This window comes from Vicia villosa, linkage group LG3 (genome assembly GCF_029867415.1).
Source record: "Vicia villosa cultivar HV-30 ecotype Madison, WI linkage group LG3, Vvil1.0, whole genome shotgun sequence".
Classification (NCBI taxonomy): Eukaryota; Viridiplantae; Streptophyta; class Magnoliopsida; order Fabales; family Fabaceae; genus Vicia; species Vicia villosa.
In genome coordinates this window covers 53014984-53029309 of record NC_081182.1, presented here as the reverse complement: position 1 = coordinate 53029309, position 14326 = coordinate 53014984, and the positions used below count along the sequence as shown (strand labels likewise).

The following is a 14326-nucleotide window of genomic DNA, read 5'->3' as shown; positions in this document are numbered from 1 at the left end:
CTCCTCGTTCAAATCTCTTTGAGCTTCTGAAGCCTCTGAACTTCCTTTGCTTGCTCTTCCAGAGTTGGTTTACCCTTCTGGAGATCATGGACAGTTCATCTTCTTCTTCAGATTCTGATTCTTCAGGATCTTCTTCTCTAGCCTGAAAAGCGTTAGTGCATTTTTTAACATTAGATTTTAATGCAATAGACTTACCTTTCTTCTGAGGCTCGTTTGCATCCAGCTCTATTTCATGGCTTCTCAAGGCACTGATAAGCTCTTCCAAAGAAACTTCATTCAGATTCTTGGCAATCTTGAATGCAGTCACCATTGGACCCCATCTTCTGGGTAAGCTTCTGATAATCTTTTTTACATGATCAGCCTTGGTGTAGCCTTTATCTAGAACTCTTAATCTAGCAGTTAGCGTTTGAAATCTTGAGAACATCTTCTCAATGTTTTCATCATCCTCCATCTTGAAAGCTTCATATTTCTGGATTAGAGCAAGAGCTTTAGTCTCCTTGACTTGAGCATTTCCCTCATGGGTCATTTTCAATGACTCATATATATCATGGGCAGTTTCCCTGTTAGATATCTTCTCATACTCAGCATGAGAGATAGCATTCAGCAAAACAGTCCTACATTTATGATGATTCTTGAAAAGCTTCTTTTGATCATCATCCATTTCTTGCCTTGTAAGCCTTACGCCACTGGCTTTCACTGGATGTTTGTAACCATCCATCAGAAGATCCCATAATTCACCATCTTGACCAAGAAAGTAACTTTCCAGTTTATCTTTTCAGTATTCAAAGTTTTCACCATCAAATACTGGTGGTCTAGTATAACCATTGTTACCATTGTATTGCTCAGCAGAGCTAGATGTAGATGCAGGTGGATCTGTTGGAATTTCACCAGCCATCTTTTACTGAAGCGTTTTTCTCTTCCTGAATCTTTTCTAAACACGGTTAGGTGCTTGCACCTTAGAACCGACGCTCTGATGCCAATTGAAGGATAGAAAAACACTTAGAAAGGGGGGGTTTGAATAAGTGTAGTCTAAAAACTTGGACGATAAAAATAAATTGCACAATTATTTTTATTCTGGTTCGTTGTTAACCAAACTACTCCAGTCCATCCCCACGGAGTGATTTACCTCACCTGAGGATTTAATCCACTAATCGCAACAGATTACAATGGTTTTCCACTTAGCCCACGACTAAGTCTTCTAGAGTTTCCTTATCACAACCTGATCACTCTAGGAACAAATGCTTAGACACAAGCTAAGACTTTCTTAGAGTATCCTGACCACCACGTGATCACTTTAATTACAACTGCTTAGACACAAGCTAAGACTTCCTAGAGTATCCTGATCAACACTTGATCACTCTAGTTACTTACAAATTAATGTAATCAATTCTAAGAGTATTACAATTGCTTCTGAAAAGCTATAATCACAACAGTGATATTTCTCTTAACGTTTAAGATTAATCTCACTAATATATTACAACAGCAATGTAGTGAGCTTTGATGAAGATGAAGTTTCTGAGCTTTGAGTTGAACAGCGTTTCAGCAAGTTAATTATCAGCAGATTCGGTAACTTTGCTTCTCATCAGAACTTCATACTTATAGGCACTTGAGAAGATGACCGTTGGGAGCATTTAATGCTTTGCGTATTCCGTAAAGCATTGCATTTAATGTTTCATGCTTTTGTCAACTACCTCGAGCCTTGTTCACGCTGTGTCTACTGACGTTGCCTTTAATAGCTTCCAACGTTCCTTTTGTCAGTCAGCGTAGCCTGCCACCTGTACTTTCTTCTGATCTTATGTTTGTGTATACAACGTTTGAATATCATCCGAGTCAAACAGCTTGGTGCAAAGCATCTTCTTGTCTTCTGACCTTGAAGTGCTTCTGAGCGTGATACCATGAGAACTTCAGTGCTTCTGCTTCTGATCTCAAGTTCTTCTGATGCTTCCATAGACCCATGTTCTGATTCTGCCTTGACCATCTTCTGATGTCTTGCCAGACCATGTTCTGATGTTGCATGCTGAACCTTCTGAGACAAAGCTTCTGAGCGCTGATTTGTGCATACTCTTTATATATTTCCTGAAAGGGAAATTGCAATGTATTAGAGTACCACATTATCTCACACAAAATTCATATCCTTGTTATCATCAAAACTAAGAATATTGATCAGAACAAATCTTGTTCTAACACTAACACTTGTGATATACCAACTAACCCTCTTCCGGTATATGGAAAAAAATTGTGGATCTTTTATCGGGTTAGGTATCCTTACTTCTTACCAAGCTTTATAATATCAGTGGTTTCATTGGTAGTAGTTATTGTCAGCTTGTAGATTCTGGTATGTATCCTTAGTTTTTATGACTTTTATTATCAACACTTATATGCGGTAACAAAGTCCTTTAGTCCACTCTATAGAGAATCACATCTAAATAAAATTTTACTGTAATAATAAGCTTCAATTAACAAAAGGAAGTTTGTATGACTCATAACTGTCGCAGAACAAATTCAATTCAGCATTTGTTATATTTGGTATAACCACTGCGCACTTCGGTTCAGTACATGAACAATGTTTTATTGTAGTTTTTGTTTTTGATGTGTTTCTGGAGCTTATAAGAAAAAGTCACACAAAAATTGGATCGCTACATGCGGTGACGAGGGAAGGGAAGGGCATACTTTTCGGTGACAATGTAATTTTTCGGGAGGAGCATAACTCATGCCGACAATGGACTTACCTTTTAAGCAGAAGATGGTCTGCTCAAGTATTTTGAGCTTCATGAAATGGTCTGCTCACATGGTATGTGGAGCTTCATGAAATTTCTTCATATATTGTTCTATACCTTGATTTAAATTTTAAATTTTAAATTGAAATGTGAATGGAGTTTGTCTCCATTCTAATTGTAGTATATATGGAGTTGTTCTTTCTTTTATCTTTACTGCTACTTCTGCAATTCCTCATGAGCATTCTATGGTAAATATTTCTTTATAATAGTAACTTTTTTATACACTTAGCATACTGATAGAAACCAGTATCCGTGCTGATAAATTAAAAGAAAACAATAATTTTAGTTACGTAGAGTTTATATAATATTAATTTCATTTGCAAAATCTCAACAACTTGTTGTGACAGATCAATTAGAGGGTGAAGTGATAACATGAGTGAGATAGGGTGTGAAAAGCCCAAACATTGTTGTGATGTTGTTGAATCGTGTTATTCGTAAAGTACCTCAGTCAAAAATCATTTAAATGGAATTGTGATGGAATTCCTGGGTGTGAATTTGTAATGGAAGTCCTGGGTGTGGAAAATTTGAAACTAATCCTATTTTGGTTCTATGTTATTCTAAAAACAAAACATGATTTTGTGAACTTACTTTCTATGATATTCTATTCTATAGTTCAAAAGTTCAGTGAAATATATAAATAGATTTATTTGATCATTTTACTTCTTCATTGGACTTTCTTTATGAGATTTTATAATTTATAATCAATCTAAATTCATGTTCTTTTACCTCATCTTATTGGATGGCTATATCAAGTCAAATTCCAAGCATCACTAAAGGCATGATGGTTGGAGTTTACATTGCAATGTCAATTCTAAGTCCTATTTTTGCTTACTCGAGGTCTATATTGTAGCTCATCTTAGATTAAAGGCTTCTAAAGCATTCTTCTCAGGTTTTCACTTCTTCCATTTTCAATGCTCCAATGACGTTCTTTGATATTTTAAGAAGTACATGGTTCATTATAAATAGAAGGACTTTTCAAATTCAAAATCACCTACTTCATGAATAATTTTCAAGTGTCTGTAAATATTAACAGAAAACTTTTTCCTGCATAATTTCCATTCAGATGTGAAAAAGTTTAGAGAAAACACTTAAGCACTTAAATGTTTATACCATCTTGATTTGTTCACTGAAGGAGAATACTGGATTGTCAATATATCAAAAAAGTAGCAAAACTCTTAATTTTATCAAGTTTGCTGCAAAGTCTGTCTGTACTAAATTTTATCAGTTTCTTGTATATTATTCACCAACTATATGGTATTTTTGTTTGTAAGTGGTTATTATTTCTACAAGTGTTTTCAAATAGGGAGGGTTGTCTTTATATTTGTTTGAAGGTCATTTGAATCGCAGTGATTCAAAGTCTATCACTGTTGTTGGAATTCTTGGAAATCAAGGAAGTGATGTGCTTCTTTGTTGTTGTTAGAAGATTGTAAGAGAAGTTTTTAGTGGTAGGCTTATACAAATATCTAACAATAGTGAAAATCTTTCGCGGGTTATGAGGGGATTGGAGTACTCTTGTTTTGAAAGTTGAACCAAAATATATCTATGTGTTATTTACTTTTCCGCATATTAATTTTTTGCATTTCATCCATTCTTAAACCAAAAAAATAAAAGAGATATTCATATGCAAAAATAATCGAATAATTTCGTAACACCAAATTCCCCCTCCTAGGAGCACTCTAAGCTTACAATTGAAAGATATGGCAGGTTCATATTTGGTGGAGGAGATGAAGATGATGATAGCAACTTGACCTTATAATGCAATGGTGGCCCGTGTTAGTGTTATTGGGGGCCTCTTAATGGGCACCAATTCTATTTGCTAAAAGTAATAATTGTTCGAGAGTTTTAGGTTGTTGGTGTAAAGTAAGATCATGAAGGGATGGTAATAACTTATGTATCTATGTGGTTTATGAATGAATTGAATATCCTCTCTCAACCCATTGGTTGAGGTATTTATAGAGATTGATTGGGCTTGGACCCTTGGACCCATGGGACGGTTATTCTGCTCCTCTTAGGAGCGTGGAGTTGTTATTTCCCCTATTCTTCAGGAGAACATGGCTTTACCTATTTGACAGAGCTTTCATACTGTCAGTTCTCTATGACACATCAATACCCATGTTTTGTTAGTGGACAACAATTAATTTTATCTAAGCCCATAAGGCGAGTGATTTGACCAAAGGGTGAATGATACAGATAACGGGTGCACGTTGTAATAAATGGGCGCATGTTGTGATGATTGGGTGTAAGTTGTGATAAACTGGAAACTATGAACCCTATCTTCGGCCTATTTTGGATGTGTTCTTGTTGGTCAGTGGAAATTAGTGATGTTCTTTGTAGATCTTTGGTTGGGGGGGACCTAGCTAGTTACTCTTTGTGGTGCTCCTGGGTTTTACCTTTCTAAGACTAGCAAGACAAGTTAGATTAGAAGATTCTTGTTTTACAAAATCATAAACTTAACAAAAGAAATAAAAGCAATATCACAACCTTTATAAACACTTTCCAATTTTACCCAACTTATATTTTCACAAAAAATTCGGTACAGGGAGGACCTTTCACCAAAGAGTTTAGAATCTTCTCCATTCTTAACATCTACAATTTAACACACACATTGATTTTCATCAAATTTACAATACAATAATGAATAATTACCTTGTCACGTTCCCCTTGCTGAACTGAAAAGACTGCTGCTTCACTATAATATTAGAAAGAAGAACAAATTCCAGTGTGAGAGAGACTCTTGTATCGCAACATGGAAAGCCTTGCAATTGCTCATACAAACAAGAGTCACCGCCGTGTATTGTGAGTTTCAACTCCGATTGATCAAATGCGTTAATAAGGAAGCATAAGAAAGATAGGGTTGAGCTTTCTTCTAATTTGGAGAATATTCTTCAGAAATATTTGAGGTATATCCAACTACAAAGAGCATTGTCGATGAACGAAGATGGTTCAAGGTTTTCAATTAATTTCTGGAAACAAACCAATTGATTTTCGAATTAAGGGTTTCGTCGAGATTTACGGTTTCAATAAAAAAAATTGGGATTTTTAAGTTTGGAGTTCAATCAATCTTGCTTTTAGGGTTTATGAATTGATGAACGGAGGTTGGGTTTCGATGGAGAGGGGTTTCCGAGTACGGCGTATAGAAGAATAGGGTAGAAGTGAGTTGTATGTGTGAAGCTGTTTTTGTGTTTGGGGAGATCAAGAAAAGGGTCAAACAAAAAATATTTAATTAAAAATAACTCGGTCCTATGATATGATAGCGTTTCAACAAAAGTGCTAACAAAGGGTCCCTGACAATAGCGTGTCATCCAAAAGCGCTAATAAAATCATTTATTATTTATTTTATTTATTTTAGTTAGTAGCTTATAATAGCGACCGACAAATAAGTGCTATTATTGGTCTCTGATTGAAATTTTTAGTAGCGCTTTACTAAAAAGCGCTATTAATTTTATGCTATTATATGTCAAATTTGTAGTAGTGACTCCCTATATTGTATTGGTTTTATCATATTTTTGGTAGGCTTCTCTTGATGTTTTTTTTCTTTTAGTTGTTTTTAGTTAGTTTTGTTTTACCGATTGTTTTCGAAAATCCTTGTGTTGTTTGTCAGCATTTTCTGTTGTATCTAGGCATTTAGTGCCTTGTTATTATATATAATTCTATTTGATTTTCAAATAAAAGGAACCATACTTTGGATGATGTGTGTTATCTTCCCGCCCTTTATGAATCTCGAGTTGCCTTCTATGGATCCTTTACAAATATACTTGTACCGTTACCAAGTATGTGATTATGATGAGAATATTCAATTCATTCAAGAACCACATCCTATGATGTGGTTTTTGAAAATTCCAAGTAATTTAATCCAAAAAGGTGAAGGTTGAATCCACATCATAATCACTCTTCACGATGATGACGAAGAAGTGGAGACTGAGCATGCACAACCTTAGAAAGTGAGAAGATCAACAAGAGTCTAAACTCAATTAATTAGATTAATGATTATGAGAGGTTTTTTGATCAAGCCATAAGAAAAAATGGTGACCTAATTGAAGAAGTTGTGATGGTTGAATTAGAACCTATTGATCATGTTCAAGGCATGGAAGATGATAATTGACAAGGTGCAATGAATGAAGAGCTTAAATCCATTGAAAAGAACAGAAACACGGGAACTAGTAAAGTATTTATGTAAGAAAGCAATAGATGTCATATGGATTTACAAGTTGAAGTTGAAGCCAGGTGGTGAAATTTCCAAGTATAATAAGGCAAGTTGGTGGAAAAAGATTTTCTTCAAAAGCTTGGAATTTATTTTAATGAAGCCTATGTATCAGTGGTTAGACGTGAAACTATAAGATTAATTGTAAGCATTGCACCATATAGAGGTTGAAAGATGCACTGACTTGATGTGAAGTTAGCCCTCCTCAATGGACCTCTAGAAGAAGAATCTTATGTGAAGCAGCCACCTGATCAAGCCAAATCATCAAAACACAATAATAGAAACCAAGCTTTATGGCTATTTTGATTCAATTTAGAGTGGTAATCAAGATGATCGAAAGAGCACAATTTGTTGCCTGTTCATTCTTGAACTAACACTCATCTCACGAAGTTCAGAGAAGTAAGGAATTATGGCTTTGTGTTCAAGTGGGGCAGAGTATGTCGCAGTCTCCTATGTTGTATGTTAAGCCCTTTGGTTGGAGATGTTACTTGAAGAGTTGAATATGAACAACTGTGTGAAAATCAAGTTGCTAGTTAGCAATCAGTCAACAATTGATTTAGCAAATCATCCAATGAGTTATGGTAAGGGTAAACACATAAAAAGGAAGTATCATTTCCTAAGAGACCAAATTGATGAAAAAAAGGTTGAGAATTGAGTATTACAAAATTGAGTTGTAATTGACAGACAACCTGACAAAACCGTTAAATCATAGATAATTTGATGGCCTTAAAGAATTAAATAGAATAAAAAGCTTAAAAAATTTGAAATAAGAATGATATAAGAAGATAATTCAATTTTAAATATAATTGTTGGCGATCCAACACAAATTAACATTCACAACTGATAGTTAAGTTAGTTAGTTGGTTTTGAGCTTTACGAACCTTTTAAAAAGTCTGTTCTTTAAAATTCTCCCATTTCCTTTAATTCTCTCTCTACTTCAATTTGAAAAAAAACTTAAAATTCTTCAATTTGTAAATAACTTGAATCACAAGTTACCAACAGCCACCCCTTGTAAATAAAGAATGTGAAAACAAATCATTATCAACATGTGAATAAGACTAACAGACAAACTAGTAAAAAATGGAATCCAAAACAATGTTAAGGAAAACAGAACGATAAAATGAAAAGGTAGTCACATTCTACATAGTACATAACAAATTTAACTTCTAACTCAAAACCAACAACATAATTTCTTTTTAACATATAATGAATTGTACAACTATTATAATCATAACCCAACTTATTTATGTAACGAATCTGAATGTGATTAAATAACAAGCCAAAGCCTTACGGCATTACATTACATCCCATCACATTAACAACATTGGTATATATTTCTTAAGATAATCCAATTCCAATTTAATAATTAAAATGATAAAGAAAAAAATTAACAGCATTGTAAAAAAAAGTATAACTAATTAATTCTTCTTTCCTTCTTCTCCACCTTCTTCCAAGTAAGTTTTCTTCCTTCTCTCAGCAGTAGCAAGAACACAAATCACAACAAAACACGTGGCATAAATCCCGTGAATCTTCCAATTAGTCTTCGGCGGTTGCCGCAACACCACTTTATGAAACACCGTCATGTAATAATGAAGCCCAACCGAAAAGCCCGCAAACGTTTGGGCCAAGCCCATGAGCTTTGAGCCCAAACCATTTTCCGTCGAGAAAACCAAAACAAGGTACATGAGAAGTAACAGAAGGTAGAAAACGTAAGCGAGTGTTTGAATGATCTGCAGGGTAAGATACGTGGACTGCGAAGTAGAGTAGAAAAACTTCAACGGTTCGAGGCCAGTGATCAAGGAAGAGAAACAGAGAATGGAGAAGTAGATTGATAGATAAGCTTGGATGAAGATTAAGAGCTTTTGGAGAGAGAAATAGGCTTTGATTTTGTTGAAGAGAAGTGAGGCTAGGAGTAGTGGGAGTAAAACGCAGGTGCAAGAGAGGAGAGTTGCGATGGTTGGTGCGTATTTGTTGCCGACGTATGGTTTGAAATTGTTTGTGATCTGTTTGTTGGTTTTTGTTATGTAGGCTTTTGAGGTTGTGGAGATTTTTTCGAGGTCGGGGATTAGTGTTTGTTGGAATCTCATTGGGAGATCTTTGAAATCTGAAACGAAATCGGTGTCTTCATCGTCGAACAACCAACTAGGTGGTGTTTGTTTCTTGTTGGTGTTGGGTTTGTTTGGTTTCTTTGATTCTTGCTGATCTGTTTTTGTGACGGTGGATTTTGTCGTTTTGTTTTTGGTGATGCTGGTACTTGCTTTGATGAGATCCAGTGATTTGGTGGCGGTGGATTTTGATGTGGAATTGAGTTTCTTGGTTTTGAAGATTGTGGAGTTGAGTTTTTTAAGGTTGGTTGTAGTGTCGGTGAGTTTTGTTTGGTTTTTGGAGGGGGTGTTTGTGGTATTGGATTTGATTGTTTTGGTTTGGTTTTTTGAGAGGTTGTTTGGTTTGATTAACTTGGTTTGGTTTTTGGGACTAGGTTTCTTTTTGATGGGATGTTGAGATTCAGATTCTTGTTTTTGTTCTTGTTCAGTTTCCAGCTCCAACAATGTTCTTCTTGTATTGATGTTTGATGAGTGTTTTCTGTTGAGTTGAGGTTGAGAGGAGGTGGTGAAGGAAAAGATGGAAAGAAAAAGGAAGAAGAAGAGAAGAGAGATTAGGAGGAGTTTTTTGCTGTTGAAGTGAAGTAGTGGAGCCATTTGTGAAATGAAACACAAGAACACACTATGTTTAGATGTATGTGAGAGTGTTGTTGTATGTACACTAATATGATGGGATGGGGAGAGTGAAAAAAGGGTCGGCAGAGTAAGGAATTAGAGGTTAATGGTTTTATAGGTTGTTGAGGAGATAGCACATGAGAGGGAGGTGTAGCAGAGAGTGAGATCGCAAGTATTTATTGTGAAAGTGGGGAGGTTAGAGAAAAGTGAGACCCATCACATGAGGCATGGAGACAGAGTATGTATAGTGGTGGAATTCACTATCCAAGACGCGGTTTTACGTGCTGTTTACTCTCATTTTTAATGCACTGGGGGTGTAGTATTTTCTTGTTTGAGATTTGCTGGAAAGGTTCACTTTCGTTTTTACATGTATTTGTTTTATTGGGTGTGATTTGTGGAAATTTTACAATTTTTGAAAAAGGTCTCGGATGGTTCCACTCAACAGTCCACCCAATGTAAAACGTAAGAGATTTTCCTTCAGTTAACCTCTCATAGAAAAAATGACGTACTTTTGAGTTTTTTTTCTCAACTAGTAAAATAGAGATTCCCTTCGTTTCCTAAAAAGTTTAAAAGAAATTGAGAATCTCTTACTATAGTTTGAGTTCGGACACAATTAACATACTGTCTCATCAAAATTAACATAGAGTCTCACAAATATTAAAACTCATGTGTACAAGCGGGTGTTGTTTCGAGTTTTAGGTGCGAGTTTCACATTATTCAAATCAACACCCAAAATATTGGCCGACACCCGAACTCAGTCAACTCGAATTTTTACCCGTTGACTCGAGTTCGAGTGCGGATGGGCCCCATATATTTGAGTCTTCCCGCCATCCCTAGTTTTGTGTATATAAAATTAAATAAATATTAAATATATGTCGTATGTCTTAGAAATATGTGCAATTTACATAAAAATTATATTAATGTACCCTCTTTCTTTTTATAAAATGAAGTAGATCCTTACTTCAACTAATAGCATGAGAGAACCGGGTTAAGATCCTCTTAATTTCTTTGTCTCTCCATTTTCTCTATTACTATAGTTTTATGTATAAAAACACATATATCTAAGACATGTGACAAATAATTAATGTTTATTTAACTTTATACACATAAAACTATAATAATGGTGTTCTCAATTTCTTTTAGGAAATGAAGAGGATCCTTATATAAGAGAAACAAATGTCACACTTTCTATAACATTCCATACTACTTGGCACTCGAACCAAAGTAAAAGCCCTCTCCCAAACAGAGTAAAAAGCCGTTTCTACAATACTCTTTTCGTCTTAAAGTAATTGTCATAGTTAGTAATTTCACACAGATTAAAAAAATGTGATAATTAAAAAAGAGAATATAATTTTTACCAAACTATTCTTGTTTCCTATTGGTATACTCAAATTATCATAAATATAGAAATATAGAGTCACAGAATAATAAATTAAGAGGATTAGTTAGATGATAAAATTGGAAGATAAAAATTAAAATTGCATTCAAAACTAAAATAATAATTATTTTAGAACAAATAATTTTATCAGATTCGACATTTATTTTGTGACGGAGGGAATAATAATAATTGTTTTTTCAATATATTTTCTTATTTATAGTTTAGAGAAGTAAATAGAATGCTATATTAAATGATTGAGTATAATATTTATAAAAACAAATAATTATATAAAAAATGAACTAACTTGTATATTGTTTACCGTGTATTTTAAATAAGGGTTGGACACATGTTAAGAGTTAAATGTGGAAAAAAATTTAAATTTATACATTATTTTAATTAAAAATTAATAATTAATGTGCTTATTATATTTTTCAATACAAAATTTTTATCCTTAGGTTTCTTAACATGTGCCCTTGAGGCACATGTTAGTTTTATTCTTTAAATAATTTTTAAACCAATAATTAAAAATGAAAAGAAGATTCATTTTATAATCATAGGTTCTATTTGACAAGAGATCTTTTGAACTTACAACTTATAGTTTATAAAATTATAAGACAATAAAAAAACTGTTTGACAACAATTTTTTCATCACAAACTTATAATTTATTTTATTCGTTTATAGTTTATTTTACATATGTTATTTCAAATAGCGTTTTAACTTATATCTTATTTTCTTCTATTTTTATCTTTATTATTTTATCTAAAATCCACTACTACTTTTTATAATTTATTTTAATTTAAATAAAATAATTATATATTAAATGTTTTTTTTGTCATTTTAATTTATTAATTACTTAAACGGTTAAATTTACTAAACAATTCAATCAACTTATCAATTATTAGTCGTCAAACATAAATTATAAAATATTAATCAATTTCAATTATAAACTATCGAATAACTTATCACATAACTATTATTTTTATCAAACAAGAGCCATAGTAAATTTCCCAATTTAGTCATGTAATCTGGATCTATTTTACCATCCTATTAAAAAAGCAGTAATCACTTTTGTAACTAATATTTATTTACCTAGTATAACAATAAATGTAGGATAGAATAAACAATAAACTATGAATGATGTACTATTTTATATTTATATTTTTACTAGGTTCCATCAAACAACTCCTTGTTTGGAGCATTTTCATTGACATGAGACAACGACTTTCACATGTCAATAGTTTCAATAAGTTTGGTAGCAAAGTGACAAAATATTTATGAAACTCTGCCTACCTAGCTTAGAACGTAGAGAGAATAAAAACAATTCCTTCATTTCCTACAATTCAAACTTTGATAACAATTTCATGAATTTCAACTTATTAAATCTGAACCTTTTACCTAATCTATTAAATTTGAAACTTTGATAAAAGATTTATTATTCTAGTTTCTACTGTAATTAACTGGAGTGGTAATACATAATGATGGAATCAAATAACCATTGGATTGAATCAAGGGGAGAAAATGATCCAACAAATGCAAATGGAAAAAGATACTACTGTGTCGGACACCGACATTTGACAAAATAGTGTAACTCCAAAGCCTCCAATCTTTTTGTTCTTTCTCTAGTTGAGCAAACCAAATCTTAAACTCCTCACCTTAAACAGTGTCGTTGGAATAAATCGACATTGTGAAGTAAAAAAACAAAGTGTCTATTCACCTTTTAAGGGTCCTTATTAATAAATAAATATTGTTGAAATATACTAATAATCTCGAAATTATTAAGTATTAAGTTGAAGAAATTGAATATTTATTAAATATTGAGAAATTTAAAACAAATGATGTGGACATTTGGAATTTATTGAACCACGAAAATTGAAGAGCTCCATTAATTCATTCCAAAAGAAACTAAGCATTGCATCTCAATTATGCTGAACTTATCTTAATAAATAATTAAGCTTTAATAATGGTCCCTCTTTGTTAATAATTGTACGAAAACCCTCACTGACTTAATTAGAAAAACAATATTCAACTGTCCACGAATTCTTATGTCACGAAATAAATGTGAATTGAATATTGTGTCACGATTTTGTTTTCTTTGTTAACGATTATAGTTTGGTGAAGATTCTTTGTTTTTACTAAGGAAATTAGTACCCATTTTCTAAAGGAAAATTCCAAATAATTATGTACTCCATAGTTCTGTATAACAATTTGTGAAATAAAATTGTTTTGGACTGGATTTGGAGCTAACCTACGTCGAACAGGTCTATCCACGCCCGTGTTGAGGACGGTCTAAAACACTGGCACAATATGTGAAAGTTATTGAAGAACATATTTTCCACTTGCTTCTCGGTCGAGAACACTTCATCAATTGTCTCTCATAACAGACAACTCTGTCCACGCCTCCTAAGATCACAGAGCAGTTGATCCAGGATAGTGAGTATGTGCTACTCACCCCCACTTGCACGTGGAAATCTTGGTAGTCATCCATTATAGACCATTTGCCCAGCGCTGGAGGCTCACAATAGATATCCTCCGCTGCAGGAGAGTCATGTATTCACTTTTCTAATCCTAAACCTTGTTACATCTACGACCGATATTTATTTTAGCATCTGAATGTCTGCAGGTACACTTCCTCCTCTGTTTATTGCATCAAGTCCACGACTTCCGCTAACTACTCCACAACTTTTTGATCTGGAAAGATCAAAATTAAATGCCAATTATTATAATAAGTAATTAATACACTAATTAAATGTTAAAAAAATGTGTGCTTGTGTGAACATCATATTATATTTTTCTCTAGCTGGATTCATGGATTGCAAGAAGATTCGTCAAAGTATAGTAGTTCATGATATGCTGGTATTAGTAATGTTCAAGAAGCTTCTACATGTAGTTTAATAGTATACTAGTAGTTCATAGTGCTGACTTCTAATATAGTGATCACCATTTTTTAAAGAGTCAAACATTTGAGATTCTTTTCGCACCAGAAAGACACAACTTGTATTAGATTTTCCTTAAATTAATTATTCAATTCATTTGGTACTGAAAATATGGGCAAACGTTGATTTTGACTTCGATGTTCTTTTGTCTCTATTCATTATTGCGTAGGAAAGTCGGTGATTGGGTGTCAAATATATTAAAAATAAATAAGGGTAATGCTAACTTGTGCCCCAAGGGCACATGTTAAGAAATTTATAAATGGAATATTTGAGTTGGATATAGAAACTTTGGATTTGAAAATTGTGTATTGATTTAATT

At 33.3% G+C, this 14326-nt stretch overlaps 1 protein-coding gene across 1 annotated transcript; it reads right to left on the bottom strand.

Annotated features, from left to right (window-relative positions):
* Nucleotides 1-8245: 8245 nt before the first annotated feature.
* LOC131661436 (uncharacterized) lies at nt 8246-9925 on the bottom strand. Its single transcript, XM_058930976.1, has one exon. The coding sequence runs from the start codon at nt 9675-9677 to the stop codon at nt 8397-8399; it is 1281 nt and encodes a 426-aa protein (XP_058786959.1). The 5' UTR covers nt 9678-9925; the 3' UTR covers nt 8246-8396.
* Between the last annotated feature and the right edge of the window lie 4401 nt (nt 9926-14326).